Source organism: Myotis yumanensis, unplaced genomic scaffold, assembly GCF_028538775.1.
Source record: "Myotis yumanensis isolate MYYU_CA2020_CCGP unplaced genomic scaffold, mMyoYum1.0.hap1 SCAF_19, whole genome shotgun sequence".
Taxonomy (NCBI): domain Eukaryota; kingdom Metazoa; phylum Chordata; class Mammalia; order Chiroptera; family Vespertilionidae; genus Myotis; species Myotis yumanensis.
The window spans coordinates 13,317,891-13,344,489 of record NW_027223770.1 but is presented as its reverse complement, the minus strand read 5'-3'; the positions used below and the strand labels follow the sequence as shown (position 1 = coordinate 13,344,489).

General features: G+C 48.2%; 3 protein-coding genes across 5 annotated transcripts in view; 2 read left to right on the top strand and 1 right to left on the bottom strand.

Annotated features, from left to right (window-relative positions):
• The first annotated feature begins 900 nt into the window (after positions 1-900).
• Positions 901-5,528, top strand: CUNH22orf39 (chromosome unknown C22orf39 homolog). Its single transcript, XM_070399840.1, has 3 exons — positions 901-989; positions 1,136-1,303; positions 3,959-5,528. The coding sequence occupies exons 1-3, from the start codon at positions 966-968 to the stop codon at positions 4,079-4,081; spliced, it is 315 nt and encodes a 104-aa protein (XP_070255941.1). The 5' UTR covers positions 901-965; the 3' UTR covers positions 4,082-5,528.
• A 75-nt stretch (positions 5,529-5,603) lies between these two features.
• On the bottom strand, positions 5,604-8,597 carry MRPL40 (mitochondrial ribosomal protein L40). The gene is made up of 4 exons (XM_070399841.1): positions 8,439-8,597; positions 8,001-8,084; positions 6,870-7,028; positions 5,604-6,042 (listed from the first exon to the last, which is right to left on the bottom strand). Exons 1-4 carry the CDS (start codon positions 8,489-8,491, stop codon positions 5,718-5,720), a joined length of 621 nt encoding a protein of 206 aa, XP_070255942.1. The 5' UTR covers positions 8,492-8,597; the 3' UTR covers positions 5,604-5,717.
• Positions 8,598-9,522: 925 nt separating this feature from the next.
• Positions 9,523-26,599, top strand: part of HIRA (histone cell cycle regulator) — a 61,186-nt gene continuing 44,109 nt past the window's right edge. Inside the window, exons 1-3 of one of the 3 annotated variants that reach the window (XM_070399835.1) lie at positions 9,523-9,657; positions 23,550-23,612; positions 25,404-25,514. In XM_070399835.1, the coding sequence (XP_070255936.1) occupies positions 9,621-9,657; positions 23,550-23,612; positions 25,404-25,514 (211 nt within the window). In that variant the 5' untranslated portion in view covers positions 9,523-9,620. The other 2 variants (XM_070399836.1, XM_070399837.1) reach the window with 2 other exon arrangements.

Sequence of the window (26,599 nt, the reverse complement as noted above, 5' to 3'; positions counted from 1 at the left end):
TGGGTCTCCTGGTGATACAGTGGGATCACCTGGAGCAAAAGTCCTGGTTATTGCTGCTGTACCCTGGCACACAACCTTATTGTCGCACAGTGTCTAATTCCAAGCTTGGTCTGTGAGCCAATCTGGCAGGACTCCTGATAAAATTGCAGCTTTCTGAACCACCTGCAGGGCCTCTGACGCAGTCTCAATCATAGAAGGGGCCCAGCAGCCGCCTTGTAAGGGGCACATGATTAGGTTGGCATAGGCTGGGGAACCATTGCATTGATACTGCAGGGCTTTCTGTCTCAGGAAAGCTTTCACTCCTAATCAGATATGCAAACGGCCCTGGACTTGTACGCCAGGCCACTCGCAGCCTCCATGCCTCGGACCACCCCGCCTCTGTGCTCAGAATGCCCTTCTCGCCTCCACTTACAGCCTGAGTTCCCTCGGGAGGTTGTCCCGCACCTTAGATACCCTACCCCTCCACACGTTATGCCCAGCCGACCCCCGTTATTTTGTGAGTTCATCTCCGTCCTCGAGAGGTCACTGCAGCAGTAGACTCGGCAGCTTCGCGGTGGCTGCTGCACAGTGTGTGCTAAGGACAGTAAGCCCGATCTTTGAGATTTGTGAAATAATAGCCGCTGAAAAGAACTGTCCTGACCCGCGGGGTTTCCCAAACAGACAACTTCACGTGGCGGCGGTGCAGACCCGGACGCCCACCCAACACCGGGCGGAGCTTTCTTACCCGCAGGGCACGCCCCCAGCCCTCTGGGCTCCACCCCTCCCGCCTGCGCCCCGCCCCGCCCAGGCTGCTATTGGCTGCCGCACCCGAACCTCCTGTTTATGGGCGTGTCTCAAGGAGGTGGCGAGGATTTAAATCGTCAGATCTCTGAATTCCTTGGTTTCTCGCGCGGAGCTGGCCTAGTCGGTCTTCGTTGGTCATTGGCTAGCGGGCTGAGGAAGGCGGGTTAGGTGCTCGCCGTAACATGGCCGACGGCGGTGGCTGGCAGGTAAGTGCGGTGGGCGCCAAGGACCTGGGGGGACCTCGTCGGACCGTGTGACCGGCTTAAGCGAGGTCTCTCCCGGGAGGATCCGGGTGGGAGCTCCGGAGTGGGCGGCGCAGCGGCGTCCGGCTCAGGCGCCCCTCTCGCCGCAGCCGCCGCGCCCCTGCGAAGCCTACCGCGCCGAGTGGAAGCTCTGCCGCAGCGCCGGGCACTTCCTGCACCACTACTACGTCCACGGAGAGCGGCCGGCGTGCGAGCAATGGCGACGCGACCTGGACAGCTGTCTCGAGTGGGAGGAGCGCCGGAGCGCGGAGGCTCAGGTGCGCCCGGGAAGCCGGAGTGCGTGGGGCGGGGGGCGCGGAGCCGCCTGGGCGCCTGAGTGCACAGGCCACACTTGCCCCCGCTCCAGGTCCCGGGATTTTGGAGAGCACTGCTGAGGGCCTTCCTCTTTCTGTGCTTTTTTTCTTTCGAGAAATCCCAAAAATTAGTCTATCGACTGTGTTTTCAGACTCTAAAAGACAAAGAGGGGAGTGGAGAGTGGTTTGGGAAGACAGTGTCAGGGTTGTCAGCTGACCTGCAAAGGAGGTGATATTGCTGAGTCCTGAAAGACCAGGAACCAGCCTTAGCAGCCTTTACCCAGTCCCAGGGCGTTACTTACATGAGGAACAAGGTTCACCAGGAGGGTGAGCTGCGAGGGGTAGGGTATGAGGCTCCAGAGGTACCAGCGATCTCTTGGGCCTTTAAAGGGGGTTTGGATTGTAGTCTAAACATGCGCTAGGAAGCATGATTGGTGTGTGTGTGTGTATTTAAATTAAACTTTTTTATATATTTTATTTTATTTTTATTGATTTCATAGAGGACAGGAGAGAGAGTTAGAAACATCAATAATGAAAGAGAATCATTGACCAGCTGCCTCCTGCAGCCCCTAACTGGGGATGGAGCCACAACCTGGGCATGTGCCCTTGACCGAAATCAAACCTGGGACCCTTCAGTCCGCAGGCCGACGCTCTATCCACTGAGCCAAGCCAGCTAGGGCAGCATGATTTGTTTTATACCTTTAAAAGATCAGTGTGGCTGCCAAAGTGGGAGAGTACATTATGGAGGAGCACAGAGACCAGTAAGGAGGTGGTTCTACTTGTCCATCCATTCAGCAGATACTTGTCATGTTGGGCACTCTTGGGATACAGGAATGATGAGAACAGAACACCTGCCCTCTTAGCACCTTCAGTCTAGTCTAGACTACAGTGGTGCCTTGGAGCTGTTGTGGGTGGGGAGATGGAGAGAAGCTGTGAGGGTGCAGTGCTCATGGGGAAGGGGAGCCTTCGGGACTGACTAGTGGCTGCTTCAATGTTGTTAAATGTATGTTATTATTGAAGCAGACAAACTGATGTGGAAACAAAGCTACCATATAAAAGAAAATGTGACAATTCCATACCTAGTAACTGAAGTCCAAAAAATGAAAAAGATAACTTACAGCCTACATGACAAGAGATTAGTAACCTTTATATATGTATGAGCGCTTATATCTGTAAGAAAATGGGGATGATTTCAGAATAGAAAAGTAGACAAAGGACACAAAGAAGGAATTCTTTCAAAAAGAAAACCAAATGGCCTGGTATAGAAGTTAAAATGCTAACAGGTGGTTTCTGCCTAGCAGTATGTCAGAAGTGTTAACAGGGGTTTGGAGAGTCAGGGGTCCTTGTGCATTGTTGGTGGAGTGTAAGGTGTTCTGATTGTCTAAATGTCAAATGCATACCCTTTGACCCATTTGACTTCTGGAAGTTTATCCTAGGGGAATAATTGGGTAACAGAGCATAGTTTAAAAATTCAAAATGTCCATTTTGTCACTGTGATGGTGCAAAAACTGAGTGTCCTAAATTCCACTAATAGACATTCGACCAAATAACTTTTTCCACACCATGGAGTATTACATAGCCATTAAAAAGAATAGATAACATATTCTGGTTAAAAACAATAGATAGCAACATATCCTGGCATGGAAAGATGCCCCAGTGAAAAAAGCAGGAAGTATACACTAGCCACTAGAAGATTCCATCTTTAGGGAAACCTGTGATGGCTCAAAAATTTAGGCCTAAAATTGTGTTGGGAAAGCTGTTCACTTCACCTCAGGGATGGAGGTCTGGGAGTCTTTCATATTCTACTTTGAATTTCTTATCACTTTTTAACTAGAACAGAAACATCTATTTGAGACAATAGAGCTTAAGAAGAAAACTGAGAAGGTGAAATTAATGTGTGTAAAGAGGCCAGCATAGCCACTGGCACCTGCCAACGAACCCCGTGACAGTTGTGATGTACTGCCCTGTGTTCATTTTGAGAGTGGCATCTGAGGTCTGGACTCCTACTCCCTCCCTATCCAGGGCTCCCTGGACAAGCATCTCTTGCCTGATCTTCCTCCCTCTGGCCACTCTTTCCGACTCATATCTTCTTTCAGCCAGCATTAGGAAGTAAATCTGATTAGGTCAACCAAGGGCATCAAGCTCTGAGGCCAAGAAGATACTTTTTAAATTTCCTCAAATTGTGATCTATACAGTAGTTGACTCTTAAACAAAATAGACTTGAACTGTGTGCCTCCACTTACTGTGGATTTTTAAGTGGACCTGCGCTGCTCAAACCTGTGCCCTTCAAAGGTCAGCTGTATTTTCCACCCATAGTTGGGAATCCATTTGTGCAGAGGGCAACTTAAGTTACAGACTTTCAATTGTGTGGTGGGTTGGCATCTGTAAACCCATATTCAAGGATCAATTGTCATTTTTCACAATAGCTTGGGAGAAAGTATGATCTAGATATGTGTGTGCTAATATGGGACCATCACCAAGGTGTATTAGATGGAAGTAGAGTTTCAGAGTAGTATGTACCATACGCTGTTTGTCCATCTGTGTTTGGGAGCCCGCTAAGGAGGAGGGAGGCACAAGGGCTATGTGAGGTGTGAAGTGACCGGGGTCTCCCTTGCACAGCGATCCCTCTGTGAGAGCGAGCGTGGGAGAGTCCAGGCTGCAAGAAAGCACACCCTAGTGTGGACCCCGAGACAGAGCCCCCCTGCAGACTGGCATCTCCCTCTGGAGGACAAAGACGAGTGACAAGCACCCCTACACGGCTTCCTGCAGTCTGTTTGAAGTGAAGTTATTGCACGGCCCCAAGGACTCCGCTTGGCCCAAATATTCCAGTAGGTACCTGGGAGCTTCTGCCTGGCTTGGAACACGGAGCTCAACGTCTCCAGCACTACTTGCCTATCCATCACCTGCGTTCAGAGTGCCCCACTGCTGCCATGCTCTGGGAGACAGTTTTGTCCACTGCACAGCTTCCGGGAAGCCAAGCACCATTGCCTATTGCTGTGAACAGCCAGGTTGGGCTGTCTCATGCTCTCCTACCAAGGACATTAGCACAGGAGATGGCCATCCTCAGGTCTAGAATTCTCAGGTAAACTTTTGAGTAGTAGCCCTGACCCGTGTGGACATGTAGAGTTAACTAAATGGTTGTGCAGTCACGAACACCTTGTGGGGTCATTTTGTGCCACCCTGGTTGGGTGATGACCATGCATTGCCAGCCACTGGTGCTCACACTTGGCTATGGCCCACTCACTCAGTTCCACGGCACACACAGGTGGGGCATACCTCTGGACCAGCAAGCTGCACCTTCTAGGCTCACAGGAGGTGAGATTCCAGTTTTTCAGAAATGCACACAGCTACAGAATATACCACCTTGCATAAAAAGGGTTCATGGACTCTTGGCTGAAGAAACCCAAACCCAGGATGCATGGAATTTTGGTCTGCTTCCCTCAAAATTTTTAGAAAATGTGGAATATGTCAAAAGCCATTTTACACATTAGATTCCAAATAGGAGCTGAAAATTAATTTCAACAGTTTAGTTGTTGAGATTGTTAAATTTCACATCTGACCATGTACTCCGACTGTGTTGAAATGAGGTCGTAATCCAACATGACCTTGTGAGGACATAGCCAATAGGTGGCCATCTACAGGCCAAGGAGAGAAAAACCGACCCTGCTGGTAACTCAATCTTAGGAGTTCTAGCTTCCAGAACTGTGAGAAATGTCTGTTTCAGCCATGCAGTCTCAATGGCATTTAGACCCCACAAGGTGCTCATGACCGCACAACCATTTAGTGGCATTCAGTTCTGGCAGCCCCAGCACACTAATACAGTCACCATCCCAGTGTAACAGCAATTCAAACGAGTGCTCAGCCCCCCTTGTCCCACCCTCCTGTGGGACACAGCAGTTTTGTTAATTAGTGTGTCCCTGGCTTGGTCCACGCTCTTTAGCCTCCTTCCCCATCTTAAAATGCTAAGCTGGTCCTGCTGGTGATGTTAGGAAGTTCATGTGTTCTGTGTGTCCCACCTGTGCAGATAACACAGAGCATACAGCCTGAACATCCTTCACCTGTGTTTCTTGCCTCCTGCTGGGGGGAAATGGTCTCGATCATCCTTTCCCCAGTGCCTGGCATGGGGGGCGATGGGGACATTTGTAATCGTGTAAACAATCAAAATAAAGTGAAAATAAAAATTTTTAAAGGAAGAGCAGCATATCTCACCTCTGTCCATCCTCAGGTGAATTATTTTTGACTCTTACATAAGACAAAGAGACACTTGATTAAACTCACATTTATTCTCAGCATGCCTAATTCCGTGACAAGCAGGCTTGATCAAGCTCTGGTCATTCTGGCTTTCAAGGGCAGCGTGTTCAGACAGCTGCCTGCAGCTCTACCTCTTGAACTCCACCTGTGTGTACACCTTGGTGATGTCATGGTACCTGCCTTCAGGGGGCTGGTAGTTGGAGATTGGTGGTGTGTAAGCTGGCCCTTCCCTCTCAAAGGGAAACAAACTGTAGTCCCGCTTGATGGCCTCCGCATAGAGTTCCTGGGATGTGAGTTGTAGCTCCTGCAGAGCTTCCTGCTGGGCCTCAAGCATGGACTTAATGGCTTCCCTCTCCATCTCATGCTCTCGCTGCTTGTACAGGGACCACTTCTTCAGGAGCAAAGCTCTCCGTTCTGCCTCCTCGAAGGAGAGCTCTACCTCAGGCCGCTGTCTGGGAACACAAATCCAAAGTGTGAAGCTGGGAGCACTGCCCTCACTGACCACAGAGTCGGGGACTGCATATGGCCCGGGCATCCTCCCTGCCAGACAGCTGGAACTCAGGAAAGAAAGGGACAAATTCAGGAATGGCATGTTGAATGTGGTGGCAGCTGCAATTGAAACTAGGAACCAGGGCCATTTGCTTTATGTGGAAATAGGAGACAGTGGTCCTGAGGAGACTATAGTAGCACTTCCTCTTTCCCAGGCAGAGACTGCCTTTGGTGAGAGGTGACTGTGGAAGAGTGAAATGGTATAATGAAAATGAACACCAAAATCCCAGGGAGTCAAGAGCCTCTTACCAGCCCTGGAGTGCCAAACACCTGCCATGTCCCGCTTGTATGGCAAGGTGCATCTTTATAAATAGTATACGCTCTTCTAAGACAGCAACCCTGCACACAACACATCCCCACTACAAGCATTTTGCATCACAAAGCAAGAGGCTAAGGGTTTTCTACCATCAGGATGGGCAAGGCCCAAGTTGTCACAACTACAACTTGCAAAAGAGCAACAATATAAACTTTTGAGCAGTGCTGATAGGAACGAACTTTAGCATCTGGCCTGGCTTATCAAACAATTATTCTGAGTTTCTTTCCCACATTCAGCCATTCAAGAGCACCACCCAGGAATGTTTTTCAACTCCCATGAGACACGATCAAGAAGAGGACTCAGCCCAGGGCCAAGTCAGCCCAAGCCCACTGACCCCCTTCCCATTACTGGCATAAACGGCAAGTAGAACTACCTTTAGGCGATGGAACTCCTTCAACCCTAGAGGACTCTTACCTCACTTTATCCATGAACTTCACAGGGATAATAAAATCTTCAATGGGAATTAGCTCCTGGCTAGCCTTTTCTAGTCTTCGGATCCTCTTTTTCAAGCGGTCCTTTACAGCTTGGTCTTTTTTAGGATCCACCTTCTTCTTCTTTCTCAGAGGTTCTGCTCTGATGGATAAAGCAAACATAAAAAATTTTCCTCTTCAGTTTCACAAACATACTGAGAGGCATGGCGCCAGGTAAAGCACCCCAAACTTGTACTGAACTCTCCACTGGGGAATGAACCGCATGGCCCTAACCTCCTTAGCTGAGAGTGGCAGGGAGATGGATGGCTTCCAACCCAGGGTCCTTGTGAGAACTGTTTGGGCACTGTCAACCCAGGAAGGGGTGGGAAAGCTTCATGGGCATCCGGGTATAAATTAAAGGGAAGTGCTCATCTTTAGTGCAGGTGTGCCTTGGGATTGCACTGAAAAGTGGAAATACCAAATTGGTGAATTAGAAGCCAATTACATCTTAGATGGATTTGTGATTGATACAAATGATTTCAGTAAGACTAAGAGAAAGCATAATAAAAGTGACTGGCCTGTCCCTACTTTGGGGAATTTCTTAAATATTCCCATCCTAGAGCATTAACAAAAGTCTTATTTACTCTCAGGAACACATTTCCTATGGTGATGATCTAGTATTAAGAATAATCAAATCCTCTAGCATCAAAGCCAAATTTTGTGAATCAAGTCCCTAGAAAGTATCCAGAGTTCCAGATGGAAAAACTAGTCCTCACACCTTCCCTCTCCCCCCCCACCTCCTACACCCACTCTCCCCCCCCTCCCCCAGCCTTCTCCAGGGAGTCAGAAAGGGAAGGCCCATGAAGAACAGACGTGTATGCGTTGCCCTGTAAAAAAAAAAAAAAAAAAGAATCCATTCAAAGTAGTTATTTAAACTACTTTTATATTCAATTTTTGTTTTCTGATTACAGGCACACCGATATTCCATACAGAGACAAACATCCAGCTAAATTTGACTGAGAATTTTTGTAAGTTAATGTTGCATACCAAAGAGTGGTCTTGACTTGTTCGGTTCCAGTGCACACCTACCTCCCGCTGACGCCCCCAAAGAGGTCAGGCCCACATTTGAGCTTACCTCGTGGGGATGAGTTCCCAGAAAGACAACAATGAAGCTCGCTGGTGGGTGTCTCTAACCTGTGTCTGCCAAATCCCCAGACGCCTGAAAGAGATGAGTATGTACAAATATCCGATTCCCCCCCACTAAACAGAAGGGGGGAAAAATTACAATGCCCTCAAAATCTAAGGCGCTTGTACTAGATGTGAGAGCAAGGTCAATGTGCGAGATTTTTCAAAATCCCCCGTTCACAACCGAGAGCAGTGGGCAGGGTCCCTGCTCGCTCGGGGCCCCGAATTCTCATCCACAGGTAGAGGCGGGGCAGCCCGTTTGTAACTGAGATGTCCGTGGTCAAGGACGGTCAGGGAGGAAGCACAGGCCAGGCCCTGGCCAGCCCGCGCGGAACCCCCCGCGCGCGCGCCCCGGACACCCCGCGCACGGCCTGACATCCGCACTCACCAGCACGGCGAACGCAGAGCACGCGCGGCAGCTCCCAAAACCGTGCTGGCCATGGCTTCCAAGGCAGCCGCCGGCTGCTTCCGGGCGCGCACCTCGGCGGTCCGGCCCACGGTGCCTCGCGCTACGGTCCGGCGGTCCCGTCGCTTCACGCAATCGCGTTCCGGCCTGGGGTGCAAGCCGCGGAGGACTGCATCACGCCCGGCCCCGCCCGGCCGTAGCGACGGCGCGCGGGCCCGCCCCCAGCGGAGGGCTGGATCACGCCTGGCCCTGCCCCCGGCGCCGGTGCGGGTCCTTTCTTCCGCCTCCGCCGGGCGCCGCGACCGCACACGTCACCCCCCCTCCCCCACTTAGTTGGCCTGCACCCTTGGGAGCGCCAAGACTCCGCAGTGCAGCCGGAGTGGCCAAGAGGATGTCCCTTTACTCCGGGTCTTAAGTGTCCACATCTGTGAAAACGGTCCCCGATCCTCCAGTAAACGCGCCGCCTCGGCTTCCCCGGTGGGGCTCAATGGGGCTGGGTTATCCCCCTGCATTCGTTCAGACTCGGGGCCGCGGCCGCCCGCCTGCCGGTGGCTGCACCTGGGCGCCGGCACGTGGCCTGGCGCTCACGAGATGCCCAATAAACGCGAGTTGATGAATGACGGAAGCTGGCTAATTAGTCGGACTGCTCACCAGCGACGTAGAGCTGGAAAGGCGGTCCACGCTATACTCCGACCCCGTGCGGCACCGCCGGCCTGGGCTGCCACTCGAGGCCCCGCTTGCCCGCCGCGGTCCTAGCAGACCCTCCCCTTCACTCATCGCTGCGACCTAGCTGGACCCAAAGCGGAGCCTCCCTCCGCTGCCCCGACCCGCACAGGAGCCCGGGCGGCCCCGTCCGCGCAGGGAGCGGTTTCCCGCCGGGGCGATTTGGCAGGTGCGCGCCGTGACTTCCGGCGTTGCCCGGGAGCTGCCGGAGGAGGAGCGGCGCAGGGGATGCGGCTGTGGCGGCAGCGGTGGCGGCCGAGCGCGGGGGGCGGCTGTGGCGGCGGCCTGGGGCGCGAGCCGGCGATGGCGTGGCGGCACTGAGGGCGCGGGGCGGGCGGCGGCTGGAGGGCGGGCGGCGCGGGAGAAAGCGGCGGCGGCGGCCCCATGGCCCGCGCGCGTTGAAGGACGCGGCTCTCGCCTCAGCCCGGCGGCGGCCGAACAATGAAGCTCCTGAAGCCGACCTGGGTCAACCACAATGGTGAGTGAACACAGGGGTCGCCGGAGGCCACGCCTGGCATCAGATCGGGGTCCGGAGCCGGGTCGGAGCCGCGCGCGGGGCCGTGCCCGCCTCGCTCCCGGCGCCTGGTGCCCGGTGCCAGAGTCGCGGAGCGGGAGGTAACGGACTTTGTCCTCGGAGCGGGGAGACCGGCGAGCCCCGGCACGTGCTCCCGCCCGGCTGCGGCCAAGTCCGCCTCCGCCCCCAGCTCCTGCGCTGAGCCCTCCGCCACCCACCCGTGGTCCGTGGAGGCGCCGCGGCCTGGCTTCGGGGAGCGGCCCTGGGCGCTGGCCAGTTCCTGCCACTCGTCTGCATCAGCCAGGATGTGCTGGGACGGCTTGATGTGTGTGGAACCTGGGCGCGACCCCTCGTGTAGCTTTTGATTGGCGGGGTGAAGACCTGCCATCGGCACGTCTCTGCCCTGCGGGAGGGGCTGTCCCTGCTCGGCCGAGGCCTGGATCTGGTGACTGTGCCCCCAGTTGGGGGGCTGTGGCTCAGCGCTGAGGTCCCCCAGCCCAAGGAACCGCGTTTATTCTGAGCTGGGGCGTCATGGTGACCGACTTGGGTTGGGGCCCATCCGACAAGGTGTGTTCTAGGAGAGGGGCTTCCTTAAAGCACACCCCGGGGAACCTGACTTCCACTCCTCTGGTTGGGAACAGGCTGTGTGCTGCCCGGACAAGCCTTTAGTCACCAGCGGTTTTGTCATAGTTCTGCCTTGTGGGCACAACTGCAGGACTTGGTCCTCCTCACCACCCCTGTCCCCAGGCCCCAGGGGGGTGAGGGAGAAGCGTCCTCCATCCCCTGGCTGACAGCACCAAAGCCCAGGGAGCACTCGCTCCTCCAGTGTAAGGCCTGTAGCCCCGATGCCAGCCTGCCTCTGGCTACTGGTAGGCCAAGGGTCACCCCTTGTTCCTCATTTCTGCTTTGCATGCAGCTAGAATGAGTTACCGTTTTCTTTTAGAGCAAGTAGAGTAGATGCTTTTGCCTTTTTTATGTCTCTTCCGTGAACCTGATCTGGCGGTTGCTCTCTGCTACTGCAGCTGAACTGAACATCTGTGTTCTTTCAGGCAGAAGTGCTCTCCCTTTCTCTCCTTGTGTGATATCTTTGTCATTTTCCAGGGCCCAGGTGGGTCACCTTTTCCTTTTACCATTCCTCCTGGGTTAGTCCACCCGATGTGCTCTGTCCCTGTGTCCTTTCCATATGCCCCCAGGGCAGAGACTGCCCCCTTCCCCTCCGCATTCCCTGCCACCCTCGGCAGTGTCTCCCACATAAAGGATGTATGATAAATATTGGCTGAAACAGGTGAGAAAGATGAGGTTTCTGTAATTTATGAAGACACACTAGGTTTATGTGCATAAAACCAAAAGCTGTGAACTATAGTTTCATTTCTCCTAAGTTGATTTCCAAGAGCATTTTCTGATGTGTAGTATGCAGATCTCTCCCTGGAGACCTGGGGAAATGTTCAGTAATTATAAATTATGGAGCTTGTGAATTAGGAAAGGAAATATTTCATTATGAACTAGTTTGTTGTGTAAGTGAAGATCTGAAGGAATTTTTATTTTAAAATAAAAATGTTGCCCAGATCAGTTTGTGTGTATAGTCAGCCTACCCTTCTCCAGTCTCTCCCTTTCTGCCATATAATTTCTAACAATGTCAATGTGCTTAAGTGATTATCTAGGTACAAACAAGTGAGAGTCTACAATGGGGCCAACAGCCAAACATCCCACCCTGGCAGAGTGGGCGGGGCCTCTTGTTGGTGTGGCCCCTCCATAGTCTTAGGATGGAACTTGATGATATCTGCTCCGCCTTATTCACAGTACAATTATGATGTTTGGTTGGGAAGGAAGACACAGAAGTTCACCCCAGATTATAAAATACTTTAGAAACCTAAGACATAATTTTTTAAAAAATTGAGACTCTGGAGGGATGGAATTTAACTTATTTTAAACTTATTCTTTGTTAAATTTCCTTTCTTTTAAAATCTCCTGAAATCAACCTTTGACTTATCAAGTGTTCAGAAGAATTGTCAGGGTAATTACCAGGGTAAAATATCCTGAAGGAAATAGTCATTGTCTGGATTACTGACCAGTCCTACTGATCAGCCCTTTAAAAACTGGTGAATAGTGAGAGCTGCTGGGGGTGGGAGCTGCTTAGCCAGAAGCCAGAGTGGTGGGTGGTGCTTACTTTGGATTAACAAACAAAAAAGACCATGGTGCTTTGGAGAGGGCATCATTTCACTTTCTGGCTTCCTTACAGCTTGAACATCCTTTTTCTGGTGTCTGAGAGTCCAAAGAGGGATGGAGCAAGAGAGCCCAGCAATTTCCCTGTGGTGGTAGGATCCATTCAGATAGGTGGAAAAGGCAGCTAGAATAGGACTGGTTTAAGGCAAAATGAGAAGTATATGTTGGGGTACAGGCATACTTTCAGTCTTCATTTTCCTGGCTGATAATAGTGGTAAAACCTTTCTCCTAAGATAAGGTGCCTCAGCCTCAGCACAGTTGACATTTTGGGCCATATAATTGTTCTATTGTGGTAGGATTTTAGCATCCCTGGCCTCTACCCAGATGTCAGTGGCACACATCTCCCCATACACACCCAGCTGTGGCAATAAAAAAATGTCTCCAGACATTGCCAATGTCCCTTGGGGGCCAGAATCACCCCCAGTTGAGAATCTCTGCTCTGTGGTAAGTTAACACGTTAAGCGCCCAGTCAGTCACCGGTGACTGACACTATACTTTCCATCGGAAGACAAAACCGGCTGGGCACTTAACGTGTTAATAAATGTTGAAGTTGTCATATTCCAGTGAAATGAGCCTTGAAAATGGAATCAGACGGTTCAAGATGCCATCATTTATTAGCTGTAAATTCTTGGGATTGTGACTTAACTTCTGGACCTTGGTAAAGTTGAGTAATATAAAAACTCACCCCTATCATTTCATACCGTACCCAAAGAGTGCCTTAAGGTATATAATAGCTAATAATATTTATAACATATAGAAGTTAGGTGCCCGGTGTTGTTCATACTCACATGTTTTACTCTCTGTTCTTAGATATAGTATTCTTTATATTTCATTTTATTTTAGACTTGGCCAAAGGTTCATTTCTTAGGTAAGTTATGACCATATATTGGTCAGAAAGTGAAAGCGATTGGGATTTTGGTTGTAGGAAAATGTAGTCTGTACTTGTGTGTTTAGGAAGTTTCATTGAGATGGGTTCTTCCCATCCCTTGGCCTTTGTTCCTAAGAGTTTTTCTGGAATTCTCACTCCTGGGCAGACAGTGTTCATGCTCAGCTCTTCAGAAGGACCAGGACTGGAAGACCGCTCATCCTCCTTTGGCCTCTGGCTCACACTTTGATGGCAGTGTTGTAAAAGGTGTTTGGCGAATGTTAAATAATGGGATAATTTGTCAGTTAGTCACATTGCTTTGTGGTGGTTTTCTCTCCTGTCCTGTGATTACATTATTTTCCCCCTACCCTGTCTCATCCCAGAAAGGATTTTGAGACATCCTATTGAGACATCTTCTGCATCTGGGTGAAAATAAATAAGTCAGCTTGAAGGGGAAATGCGGGGAGGATGGTGCACAGCTACTGGAGGGGCCCTGCAGACCTATCTCTCGGAACAGGCTGGGGGGATCCTAAAAGAGATATTTATGAGTGCAGTGGTTGTTAAGGTACACTTCAGAATGCTCTAGATCGGGGTTCTCAAACAGGCCGATGTCTGGAGACATTTTTGGTTCTCACAACTGAGGGGGGTGGCGAGCTACTGGTATCTAGTGGGTAGAGCACAGGACTGCTGCTGAATGCCCTCCAGCGTATAGCACATGCATCCGCAAAGAATCCTCTGGCCCAAAATGTCAGTAGTGCTGGGGTTGAGAAAACCTGCTCTAGATAAGAATATCTTCATTGTTTTTTGCCTTTTGTTGTATTTGTCTCATCACTCCAATTAAATTGTTTCTTGAGGACAAGAGTTTTGCCTTTTATTTTGAAGTCAGTCTTGTTCTTGAGTCTCTGTGCTCTACTGCTCACCAAAGTCCTTTTGATCTCTTTTCCTGATCTGTTAAATGAAGCCAGTAACACCTGCCTCCCCTCTACCTGTGAAGGCTCAGGAAATGTGAGCTCTCTTTACATTGTCTCACTGGCTTATACCTGATGACAATAGGTCGATTTAAGAATACAACCAGAATACACTACAAGAGGATTCAGATGAAAACTGGGTGGGATTTTGCCTTGGATAATACACATGTGGATTTTTCACTGATTTATACACCACACATTGAACCCTTCTGGAGAGAAGTTCATGGTACATAAGGTTATCCCTATGTGTGGAAAGCTGTGCAGTAGGTGGGAAAGAGGGACCTATACCACATTCTAGAATGCAGGGCAGAGGGAAACCAGAGCTAAATGAGTGAGCTGCCACGGCCTCAGGTGGGGGGGGGGGGGGGGGGCCTGGCTTGTGGTGTGCCCTTGGGCTGAACCTTGACCACAGGAGGACTGTAATGGTGGAAAAGGCCCCACTGTGTGAGAGCATCAGGAGGAAAGGCCCAGGGGGCGTTGAGAGCACTGAAGAGGAGACAGCATGTTAGGGCATGACTGAGCAGGTGAAGGGGAGAATGGGGCTGGTAGGCGGAGCCTTAGCACCTTGATGGAAGCTTAGACTTCCTTCCAGGGGCTGGGGGAGGGGCACATTGAGGTTTCTGAGGAGGCTATCTCCAGAAGGCCCCAGAGGAGTTCAGAGGCTGTTCCCTGGGTCTTGGTGAGATGATGAGGGAGGTCAGGAGTGGTGGAGGTAAGGAATGGATAGGCACTGAAAACAGGGCAAAGGCAGGTGACTGTAGATTTGGGTCACTCTCTGAGTTTATTTCTTTAGTATGCTAGAGAAAGCAAGAATGAGGACTAAAAAATGGGGTTTTCTTAAACATTTGTTTTTTATCTAAGAAGTGGTTGAAAAGATGTTTTCACTTCGTGAACAGAATTGTAATTTACAGCTTGGAGGGGCCTCTGGGCAGCACCTGGCTTTGGCCACTGAGGGAACCTGCTGCTTTTGCATTGATCGTGGGTCCTGTCAGTGACCATGGAGAGAGGGCTGTCTCCTTTGACCTCCCCTTTTCCTCAGAGGTTGCTAGGTTCTCCCGTTTATCAGGGTGTTTGCCTGTAGGCTGCAGAGGTGTCTGGCACATGAAACAGGTCTGGAATGAGCCCTGGGACCAAAAATCGATGCAAGCACATTTTATTATCCTACCAAGATGAGCAGCAACTCCTAGAGAGGTGAGTGGGTCCATCGGTAGTGTCCACATTATTAAATGGCAAAAAAGGAGTGATGCACATAGTGGGTTGTCTGTCCCTATTTCTGTCCAGCAGAATCCCAGTGTTTTTCAGGTGTCTGCCCTCTTCTGCAGGCCAAGCTTCAGGGACAAGTCATGATAGCCCTAAGCTGGTATGTGGGCGAGTGCCAGAGATTTGTTGAGGAACAGCCATTTGATGCCATTCTAGCCAATAAGACTGGGTGGGGATGTGTGCTGGGGGCTCCTCTGGAATCAGGTAAGAAGAGCTATGTGAGAGGCCTTTCTTCTGCTGGACTTCACTAGGTTTGCATGTGGCAATCAGCCTGCAACCATGAGGATGACAGGACGAGTAGGTGGAAGGACATGGCTTCTTAAGATGCTAAATTAACACACCCAAAGCTGACCCATCTCAGGATTTCTTATATCGATTACCCTTGAAATTCTCTATGACTTGCAGCAGAATTCGAAGGTGGAAACAGGCTGTATAAAATGAGGTGACCTACTAAATGTAAAGGGGGTGAGTTAGGGGTCACACCCAGATTCCAGTCAGAGCCCAGGCTTACTCTTTCTAATTACCAAGTGTTGGTCTCTGTGCTGGGCACCTCTGTCCCAGGGAGGTAGAGTACCCATTTCCCCCTTGCAAAGAGCTTCCAGAAACCACATGGTTCAGCTTGGTACCAGGAGTCCTTTTGTGCTTGGATATTTTTCTATGGCTGCTTCTGTAGCCACACAGAGGGCCTTGAGGCTTCTAACCTGGCAGATTGCTCTTGAGGTGTGCTTGGCAGCTCTTCTGGCATTTGGTTTTTAAGAGCTCTTCGGTCATGGGGTATCAACAGAATGCTTTCAGGGAGAGGCCTGTATTTGAGTCTTCCTCTTGCCTTTTCTTTTTTCTTTCTTTTTCTTAATATATATATATTTTTTTATTGATTTCAGAGAGGAAGGGAGAGGAGGAGAGAGAGAGAGAGGCATCAATGATGAGAATCATTGATCAGCTGCCTCCTGCACACCCCCTATTGGGCATTGAGTCTGCAACCAGGGCATGTGCCCTTGACTGGAATCAAACCTGAGACCTTTCAGTCCATAGGCCAATGCTCTATCCACTGAACCAAACCAGCTAGAGCCCCTCTTGCCTTTTCTTACACTAGTCATCATTGCCTGCTGGCTTACATAGGGGAGGGTGAGATACTCGTCTAAAATTGCGCTTAGAGACCTTCCCGCCAAAAGTAAGCTCTTGAAGGGTAAGGCTTTGTGTTTGCTAATGCTCTATTCCCAGGGCCTTGGACAGTGTGTGGCACACACCAGAGTAGGCACTCAGTAAATGTCAGGTGAGTGTTGAATACTGGAGGAAGGTTGATGGAAGGTGGCTGGTGGACGGGCAGCCCACAGTGTCTGCCACCCTTGGCTGGTAGAGTTGATTTGCTTCAACCAACTTGCTGTTCATCCTGGCTGGCTTTTCTAATAGGTCACACTTTGTGATAGAATTTACTGGGGATTCCAACAATAGGAGGGAAGCATTCTTTTTTTTTATAATCCTGCATTGATTTTTTTTTTTAGAGAGAGAGTGGAAGAGAGAGGGAGAGACTGAGAGAAACACCAATGTGAGAGAGACACATCATTTGGTTGTCTTCTGCACACCCAGGGCCAGCAGCCTGCAATCAAGGTACATGCCTTTGATCGGAATCAAACCCAGGACCCTTCAGTCCATTGAACCAAACTGGCTAGGGCAAGGGGGAAGCAATCTGCCCAAGTCCTAATCCAAGGAGCCTATTTATATAATTGTGTCTAGAGCTTCCCATTTTAGGAAGGGGAGTAGATGAAACAGAATAGATAGCAAGTGGTGGTGGGGTGGGGGAAACACACTTTGCAGCTGTGAAAATGTGCTTCATTCCTGGAGGGAGGGACCTGGACAGGGTACCATGGCATCCACTCACAAGAGACCTTATGGAGGTGAGGAAGGCAGCCATCTGAGGGAGCAGCATTCCAGGCAGAGAACAGCCTGGTGGGTTTGAGGAACAGCGGGGGTGTCTTGTGATTTGAGTGAGACTAGAGCAACACAAGGGCAAGAGCACAGACCTAAGGTGTGCAATTTGATGAATTTTTGACAAATACACTTTGTAACCTATTCCCCACTCAAAATATGGAACATTTACACCTCCCCAGAAGGTTTGAGTTACAGATATATTGCTAAGGTAGAGTTGCCAGGGTAGAATGTGGGGTATGAGATAAGGGAGGGCTGAAGGGCGGCTCCCATGCTGTCCACTGAGATCAGTAAGACTGCGAAAGCAGATGGAGAGCCCAGATTCAATTAGGGGGCCAGGTGAGGCCACTACACAGGGCCTTCCCCAAGCATCTGTTTGATGAGTAGCCTCTCTGCCTTCTCCCTTTCGAAAAATCCTAGAGCTATTAAGGAACAAGACAAATACCTTTATTTTTGGCATGACAATTGCCATATATTATTATACTAGGATACTTCTTATGGTATATGTGTGGATATGGATAACGAAGCGTATTGTGATTTGATATTTTTAATTCCTAAAATGTAAAATTATTTTTCTTATTATAAAAGTAATACCTGTTTAATTTAGAAAAATTTTGAAAATGCAAAAAAGAAAATACATGGTTAAAATTGTCTTTCAGACCATTTAGAAAAAAATAACTGGTGGCTTGGTGCTTTAAAAAAAAAACCACATTTTACTGAGTTTACATACCACATTATAAGAGTGTCTCTATTTTTTGTTTGTTTAAAAAGTATCTAAATTTTTAAGACCTTAGCCAAATCCCTGATACCATAGCAAATTCAGTATTTAATTGTGTAGCCTCCCTTCAGACCCTGCATTGCACATAGAACCTGGAATAGCTAACATGTTGCTGTGCAGTTTCCATTTAATATGGTAAGTTTGTTCTTTTTTTCTTTTTTTAAGTGAAGTATAATTGAAATACATTATATCAGTGTCAGGTTTACAACATAATGATTCAATATGTCTATATATTGCAAAATGATCACCAAATATCTAGTTAACATTCCTCACCAAACATAGTTACAGAATTTTTTTTTCACTGATGAGAATTTTTGAGATTTACTCTCTAAGCTTCTTTCAAATATGCAACACAGTATCATAAACTGCAGTGTTATTTTCTTAACTATGGTTGTCAAGCTAACATATATCTCTGCCCTCCAGTGGGAATGTGGTTCTTAATTGCTCTTAATTTTCTAATAGAACTGGAAGAGATTATTATATTTATAGAAATCCATGTTGCAGATAACTTTTAAGGAATATCTATGTTCTGCAAAATTAGAGGAGAAAAAAGTATGAAGAAACAAAAGAGTAGTGAATGTTACCAAAACTTGATTATGTGTTGGCAAATGCTGCAGGAGAAGTGATTAAGGTGTATAAATGATATACCTGTCACTTTCTCCTACCTTAGTTAGGGGGAGGGGGAGGGGTAACGGTTGCATGATTGCTACAGCTTCCTTCCTGTGCTGTGTGTTGAGTCTCGGCCACCTGACACCTATTAGATGTCATTGTGGTACTGCTTACTTAAGGCTGGAGAAGTGTTTGTGGTTGAAAGCAGTAGAGATAATAGCAGCAGGTGGCTCTGTGAAGTGGCTGGTGACATTTGTGTCCCCACTTCAGTAGATGAGAAGCCTGCCTTCCAAAGATTGGGATGCTATCGACACTGTGAAGGTGTGTTTGAATTTTGGGCCTTTGCTATGGACTTTTCTCCAGCAATTAACAACAGCAAGTATTTACTGAGTGCTTGCTAAGTACCAAGCCATAGCTGTGAATGACTCCATGACTGAAACAGACAAAAATTGTGGAGCTCTTGGAGTTTGCATTCTGGAGGGTAGGGTGAGCAGAGATACAATAAAGGAAATTATATACTATGTAATAAATTAGTTAAGAAAAAAATAGATCAGTATTAGGGGGATGGGTTGTGCCCGGTTGAGGAAGTAACACTTTCAAGTCGGATAGTTAGGGTTGCCTCAGTGAGAAGGCAACATTGAGTAAATGCTAGGAGAAGGCAAGGGAGGAGCCATGGTCTGTACTGTTTGGGAGAAGAGCTTCCAGCTCAGGAAAGAGCCAGTGCAGGGCGCTGGGTGGGAGTGCACCTGGTGCAGTCTAGGAACAGCCAGGAGGCCAGGGCACTAGACCAGTGATTAGAGGGAAGGGGACCAGGAGATAAGGCCAGAAAAGTCAGGCAATATGGCTGTTGTGCCCGGCCTGTTGGCTTCTTCTGTCTAAGGCATGGCCCTAACTGATGGGCAGACAGCCAGTAGAGCAGGTATGGGTGTGAAGATCAGGATTCTGTCTTGGAGAAGTTAAAGATGAGATGTCTGGTAGGCAGCTGGCTAGAGGTGTGCACTGCATATTAAGAATGCTTAGGTGCAAGAGTATCTCCAGAGAGACTGCGGGTTGTAGAGTATATCACCTGCACAAGATTGTTCGTGTTTACCTTGATTACCTTAATGTTATTACACACACAAAAACATATATATTTGGTTTTTAAAAAAACAGACCATGGTATATGTGTGTTTCGCATTGAGATAATTGTAGAATTACATGCAATTCAATGAAATAATGAGAAATAGATAGATCTTTTGTACACTTTGTCCATTTTCTCCCAGTGGTAACATTTTGCAAAACTATAGTATAATACCACATTGACATTGACACAATCCACCGACCTTACAGATTTCCCCACTTTTATTTGTACTAATTTGTGTGTAGATGGGTATTTAGTTCTATACAATATTTTACCTGTCTAGGTTTGTGTATTCACCACCACAGTCAAGACACTGAGCAGTTCCAACACCGATAACCACACCTACCACCATTCCATACCCCTCTACCTTATAAATATATGTTTGGATTGGTTTTGATTAGCATTTTTTAAGTTGTAGTAAAATACATATAACATAGCCCCAGCTGATTTGGCTCAGTGGATAGAGCGTTGGCCTGCGGACTGAAGGGTCCCAGGTTCGATTCCGGTCAAGGGCATGTACCTTGGTTGCGGACACATCCCCAGTAGGGAGTGTGCAGGAGGCAACTGAATTGATATTTCTCTCTCATCAATGTTTCTAGCTCTCTATCCCTCTCCCTTTCACTCTGTAAAAAATCAATAAAATATATTTTTTAAAAAATACATATAACATTTATCATCTTAATCTTTTGAGTGTATAATTCACTAATGTTATGTATATTCACATTGTTGTGTAAAATATCTACAGAACTTTCTCATCTTCCAAAAATGAAACTATATACCTGATAAGCAACAACTCTCCATATTCCCTTTCCCCAGCTCCTGGCAACCACTATTCTTCTTTCTGTCTTTATGAATTTAACTACTCTAGAGACCTCATATAAGTGGATTCATACAGTGTTTGTGCTTTTGTGGCTGGCTTATGTCAATTAGCATAATGTCTTTAAGTTTTATCCATGTTGTAGCATGTCTGAACTTCCCTTTTTAAGGCTGAATAATGTTCCATTTTATGGATATACCACAACTTGCTTATCCATTTATCCATCAAAGGACACTGATTGCTTTCCCTCTTGGTTATTGTGAATAATGCTGCTGTGAACATGGATGTATAAATATGTCTTCAAGACTCTGCTTTTAATTCTTTTGAATATATACCCAGAAGTGGAATTGCTGGATCCTAGATAATTCTATTTTTAATTTTTTGAGGAACCACCATACTGTTTTCCATGGTGGCTGCACCATTTTACATTCCTACTAGCAATGGATAAATGTTCCAATTTCTCTATATCCCACCAGTACTGTTCTTTTCTTTTTTCTTCTTTTGATAGTATTCATCCTAATAAATGTGAGATGATATCTCATTCTGGTTTTAACTTGCATTTCCTTGATAGTTTAATGATGTTGAGCATTTTTTCATATGCTTGTTGGCCATTTTGTATGTCTTCTTTGGAGAAATGTCTGTTGAAGTCCTTTGCCCATTTTTTAATTGAATTTTTTCCTATTTTTGTCATTGAATTTTAGGAGTTCTCTATATGTTTTGGACATTAATCCCCTAGAGAGGCAGTAAACCACAGTATTTAATGCTTGGGCTCTGGATCCAGATACCTAGACTCTACCAGGCAGCTGTATGGTTTGGGGCAACATTTTTAACATCGCTATATGCCTCAGTTTCCCTCTCATGGTAAAATGAGGATGTCAGAAGTATTTACCTCAGAGGGCCAGGTGAGATTTATAGAATGGCCTGGACTGGACTGCCTGCAGGTTTTGAGATCCTCGAGAGCATGTCATGAGCGGGAGAGGTGAGGGTCTGGCCTTGGAAAGGCAGAGCTCCATAGACATCCCCCAGCATGGCTCTGACTCTCCTAGGCCTGGCTGGCTGGCACCTCTAAGGGCTGGCCTGCCACAGATGCCCCAGGAGGCTCCAAGTGGAGATGGCAGCACTGATGAGGTCTAGGCTCCCGCTGATGTTCTCATTATACTTAGAGATATCTGCTCTTTTAAAGTTCACAAGGCTCCTAGTGGTGCAGATTGCTCACTGTCCTCTGGTGTCTGCCATACTCCAAGCCTCAGTCTTAGCACTAGCCATGGTCTCAGCATTTCTTACAGCCTTTGGAGCAGTGGCATCTGCACCACTCAAGGCTGGGCCCACAGCCCCAATTGTCCTGTCTTGTTTCTTGAGGCTCGCCTGTGAGGCACTTCTCACAGCCAGATGGTCAAGAAACCCACCTTTTTGCAACTGCTTCCCTCCCAGACCCTCAGCCTATGGAAAAAGGTGGCACATTCTCAGCCACAGCATGGGGACTCTCTGGCTTATCACACATGGCAGCCACCAAGCCCGGGAAGGGTGTGGGTGTGCCAGCATGGGCCTGAGTGCACATGCATGGAAGGACCAGTTGGAGCACTTTCAGTCCTTACCTGTGTTTTCAGCACCTGCCTTTTTAGCCCACTCTGTCTAGTCATTTTCTGGAGTCCTTTCTTGAAGATGAAGGTGGGAGTGATCAGGTCTGCCCTGTCCAGGCTATTGGAGAATAGTAACTTGCAGGCTTCCTCTTCAGGTCTCTGTGAGTGCACTCCACTGCTGGGGCTGGCTCCTTCAGAGATCATGCAGTACCAAGCTGTGTCAGGGCTTGTCTTGTGAACTCTTGGAATGAAAGCTCAGAGCAGACCAGGGCTGCAATGTCATGTGTTTGGGACAGCTTTGAGCACACTGCAGTGCTCCAAGAGTGCAGTCCGCAGCTACTTGGCTGTTGCTATAGAGCTCTGGCTCTTGGGTGTGGGCCTGGAAGTAACTAAGGGGCTCAGAAACCAGGCCAGAGCTGCTAGCATGGCCCGTTGTGGTAGCCTTTGTTGTTTTGGAATTCAGTAAGTACAATAGCATGAGGTGTGATAAAATAGCATGAGGTGTGATCTTCAAATTTTCCTAGGTTTCTCCTTGCTCCCTAAGACAAAATTCCTGATAAAATAGCATGAGGTGTGATCTTCAAATTTTCCTAGGTTTCTCCTTGCTCCCTAAGACAAAATAGGGTGCTTATACTGGCCTGGCACAGCTGTGTCTCCCACTAGCACGTAATGACCAGTGAGAAGGGAGCACCTTTCCCCTGGCCTGTGGCAGCTCTTGCGTGATTGGACTGTGAGGCCTGGCTCCAGAAGTGAGGGAAGCGGGTGCCACCAGGACCAGTGCTGACATTGCCTTTTGATTTCCACACATGGATGTGAGCCCTGGCAAGACTTTCAGCTCTTAAGCAACCACTGCCCACACTTGCTACCTTGTAGTTCTAGAGCCGGTAACTCTTGTCCTAGTGCCCATACCACCTTTCCTTGGGTGACAGCGATAGAGCATCCTTGACTAAGAGACTCTTTGGCAACAGCAATTGCTCGTGCTCAATCCATTGTCACGCCATCTAAATTTGTCACTGAACAAATATTACTGAGCTACCATTCACCAGTGAACAGCTATTTGGACATCAGGCACGTACCATGGAAGGAGGATCAGCAAAAAGAGATGCCGAGAAGGCCGACTCTCCGTGGACATTGATGCAGCACAAATGTATGGGGGCGAAGCTTTTTGGAAGCAGAAGCATGATGAGGGAAGCAGTGTGTTGCAGACAACCACTGGCCCTACCCAGCTCTCAGTCAGCAGAAGAGCCAGGGCATGCATCCCGTGTCCAGGCTGATCCAGGGGATGGGGAGATGTCTGGATGTACTAGTATATCCTAGTAGCCCCTGTGACTCAGAGCTGTTGTCATGAATAGCCTTTACAAACATGTATCCCTGGAAGGTGTCAAGCTCTTATCCACTAGACCTCTGTGTAAATGCCCAGGTGACCTATGGGCTCAGTCATTCTAGGGACGATTGCTTAGTCCCACTTTTATACTTTCATCTAGTTAATGTCACTTGGACAGTGTTCCAGCAGTTTATACTTTAAAACTTAGATCACTCCGCCCTCACTGTCAGGTGAGTATACATGATAGTATATTACTAGTATTTTTCCTAGGATCAGTAATTAGGGATATTGTTTGAATAACCAATATTTAAAAGTTTGAGTCTGTTGCTATTCTCCAGTGAATAGAAGCCAAGGCGATGTTGTGTGTGTTTTTTCTTTGTTTCCAGGCAAGCCAATATTTTCAGTTGATATTCACCCTGACGGGACCAAGTTCGCAACTGGAGGACAAGGTATGTTCATGGAATAACAGGAATGCTCACAGCCCTGCGCCTAGCTCTGCTTCTCCTGGTCACCCATTGAGCTATAGAAAGAATATTTGCTGTTTTCAGTATAGATGTGACTCAGTTTAAGTCTGAACAAGTCACATCAAAATCCTTTTTTGGCACTAGAGTGTGCTCTGTATAGATATTTCGATAGCAGGTTTACCTTTCTAATTTCTGTTTATTGGGTTGATATTAGAATCAATTTGCATGTCCAAGCCCAAGCTTATTGAGCATGAAAAGTGGCAGGTAGTCTCCTGGACAAAGCTCCAGCCCCAGAGGCAAGGGCTCTTGGTCCTCATCTTGGTTCTGGCCGTGTTTTCTCATCTGTAAAGGGGGAGGAGATGGTTAACCTCTGGAGTCAGTCATGTGGTTATCAGGCCCATTCTCCAGGCTCAAAGCAATTCAAGTGGGTTAGAGCGCAAGTACAAACGTGCACACCATTTGAAAAGATGGTCCATGGTATTGTCGGTGTGTTTTACCCAGTGTCTGCTGCAATATTGCAGTAAGAACTCTGGAAAGGCAAAGTCACTTTTGAGGCCAGGACACCAAGATGTATATATGCACACAAAGTAGCATTCCCGCAGAGCCCAGTCCCCCAGCAGCTTCACTACAGAGCACGGTCTCCCTCTGGCTGAGGCCTCCCTGGACAGGACTGGAGAGTGCCCCTGTGAGTTCCAGGTCTGCAAGTGCTGCAGAGCAGGTTGTCTGAAGACTTCCTGCTGCTGGGGCTTACAGGGAAGCCTTGATCTCCTTCCAGCGTGCTGCCGGCTGCACCCGAGAGGTGCCCACAGGCGTCACCTAGGACCAGTGGACTTAGCTGGGGTAACAGAGTTTTCTCCTCATCCACAAGAAGAGGCACACCTTCCTGACCTACTCGGCATACTACACTCTAGAAGAGCTGATTTAAAAATATGTTTACACCCTAGCTGGTTTGGCTCGGTGGATAGAGCATCGGCCCCTCTATAACAGAAAGTTAAATGAGGGGCTAGATTTTGTTAGTTATCAGTAATGGAAATCTTAGAAAGAAAAATCATTACTGAAATGCATAGATATATTTTTTAGCCCAATACTACATCAGCCTATGACCACAGGCACCCGAAATGCCCTCATTTGGTTGATCTCTCATCTGTTGATGGCAAAGAGCCGGTGAGATAATGAGGACCTTTTCTAGTGTTTAAGGCACATTTCAGACCGGGGTCTTAAAGCACCCATGTGAGAACAGCCATGGACTGCAGACAGCACCTGAAAAGGGAGAGAAGCCCATGCAGAGACCTGAAAGGGTGTTGGGGCCTAGGCTTTTCCAGCCTCTTCATTTACAGATGGGGCCAGCGACCTGGAAGCAGCAGGGTTTGGGGGAAGGGTGTAAAAGACAACTTATGAAATGTCTCAGATGGCCCCTGTGTCACTTGGAGGCCCTCGACTAGGACCCTTTTGGTTACTGGGCAGGAATGAGGACCTTCTAGGGGGCGTCTGGTGGATCCGTGTTAGAGGCCAGACCAGAACTTGGTCCTCATTTGATTCTGGTCTAGAGTTCTTTTCATAAAGTCAGGTTGGCCTCTGCATAGTACTAAATCCACACTTTTTGAGTCCCCATCAGCACTTGTTTTTCTTAATCTTTCCTGTAACTTATATTCATAATTCAAATTCAGTCTCCCCCAATCTAGTTAGTTATGATTTATGAAAGCTAAGTGAGGACTATGTCTCATAGTTAATAGTCTACTCCTTGTGCATTGAGTTATTTCTGCCCCTTCGTTCCAGGACAGGATTCTGGGAAGGTTGTGATCTGGAATATGTCTCCAGTCCTCCAGGAGGATGACGAGAAGGATGAAAATATTCCCAAGATGCTTTGCCAGATGGACAATCACTTAGGTATTACAGAGTGGCCCTTTGCAGGCTTTTCGTGTTGGCAGAGTGCCCAAGGTTAGCACATGTGTTTGTAATTAGAAAGATAAGGCCCCGTGCGGCGGTAACTCCCCTCGGCCTGCTGTCTGAAGGCACAGATGTTGGCTGCACACCTGGGTGAGTTATTCGGCAGAAGACTCGGCCCGCCCACAGAACCATCTTTGGACAGTCTGCAGGTACCTCTGGTGATTTCCTGCTCATGAGTCGTTACTGCCTGATTCCATGGGGCTTTGGGGCCAGCAACCTGGAAGCAGTAGGGTTCTGGGAAGGGTGTGTAAAAGACAACTTACAACATGTCTCAGATTGCCACTGTGTCACTCAGAGACCCTCTACCAGGACCCTTTTGGTTGCTGGACAGTATGTGGTTTTCTTTCCTGCGTTAGTACCTTAGTTTCCTGCCCCTGAGCATCAGGGTGACTATACTTGGCTGCTTCCCCTGAAAAGCTCCAATAACGGTTACATCCCCTGCCTTTGCTCTATTATGTTCTTGCTCTCCCAACATGTCTCTTGGCGTCCTCCAACTTGGAGCGCAAGTCACTCACAGCCTGGTGTGGGCCACAACTTGGATAGTGTCCCTCGTATTGCTGGGCTCCCAAAGGTTGAGCTGTGAGTGCTCCCAGAAGCTGCAGCACCACAGGATCCAAGAGGGATTTCTGTTGGTCTCAGTTTATGAGTGCAGGATCAATCGACCTGCAGTGCTGATGAGTTTGGGAAATCCGAATTTAATTGCTGACAGGTGGAATGAAGTCAGAGTTTTATGTTTTACCCAAGCTGCTCCCTGAAAGCTCTGGAGAAGGCATCTTGGCCTATTTAGCACTTGTCTTCCGGTCAAGAGTTATCCCTCCTCAGAAATACATCTCATCATGAGACGGCCCTTTTTAAATAATGAGATTTAGGTATTTACCAGTTTTCATGGCAGTGAGCCTCCTCCTACTGACTACTTCATCCAGCACTAACACTTCTCAGGTTATGTAGCCTTTCACCCTCCAGGCTCTATTCTGGTCATTTTTTTGTTATAGCACAAGTAGATTAGTGCTTGAACTGAATTGTTT

Bases quoted from the DNA above. Each gene is read 5' to 3' on its own strand.
- CUNH22orf39 (XM_070399840.1), top strand. From the start codon at position 966: ATGGCCGACGGCGGTGGCTGGCAG. The intron at 990-1,135 runs GTAAGTGCGGTG...CTCTCGCCGCAG, and splicing joins CCGACGGCGGTGGCTGGCAG to CCGCCGCGCCCCTGCGAAGC. The intron at 1,304-3,958 runs GTGCGCCCGGGA...TCCCTTGCACAG, and splicing joins GCCGGAGCGCGGAGGCTCAG to CGATCCCTCTGTGAGAGCGA.
- MRPL40 (XM_070399841.1), bottom strand. From the start codon at position 8,491: ATGGCCAGCACGGTTTTGGGAGCTGCCGCGCGTGCTCTGCGTTCGCCG. The intron at 7,029-8,000 runs GTAAGCTCAAAT...TTTATCCATCAG, and splicing joins TGGGAACTCATCCCCACGAG to AGCAGAACCTCTGAGAAAGA. The intron at 6,043-6,869 runs GTAAGAGTCCTC...TTGTGTTCCCAG, and splicing joins AAGTTCATGGATAAAGTGAG to ACAGCGGCCTGAGGTAGAGC.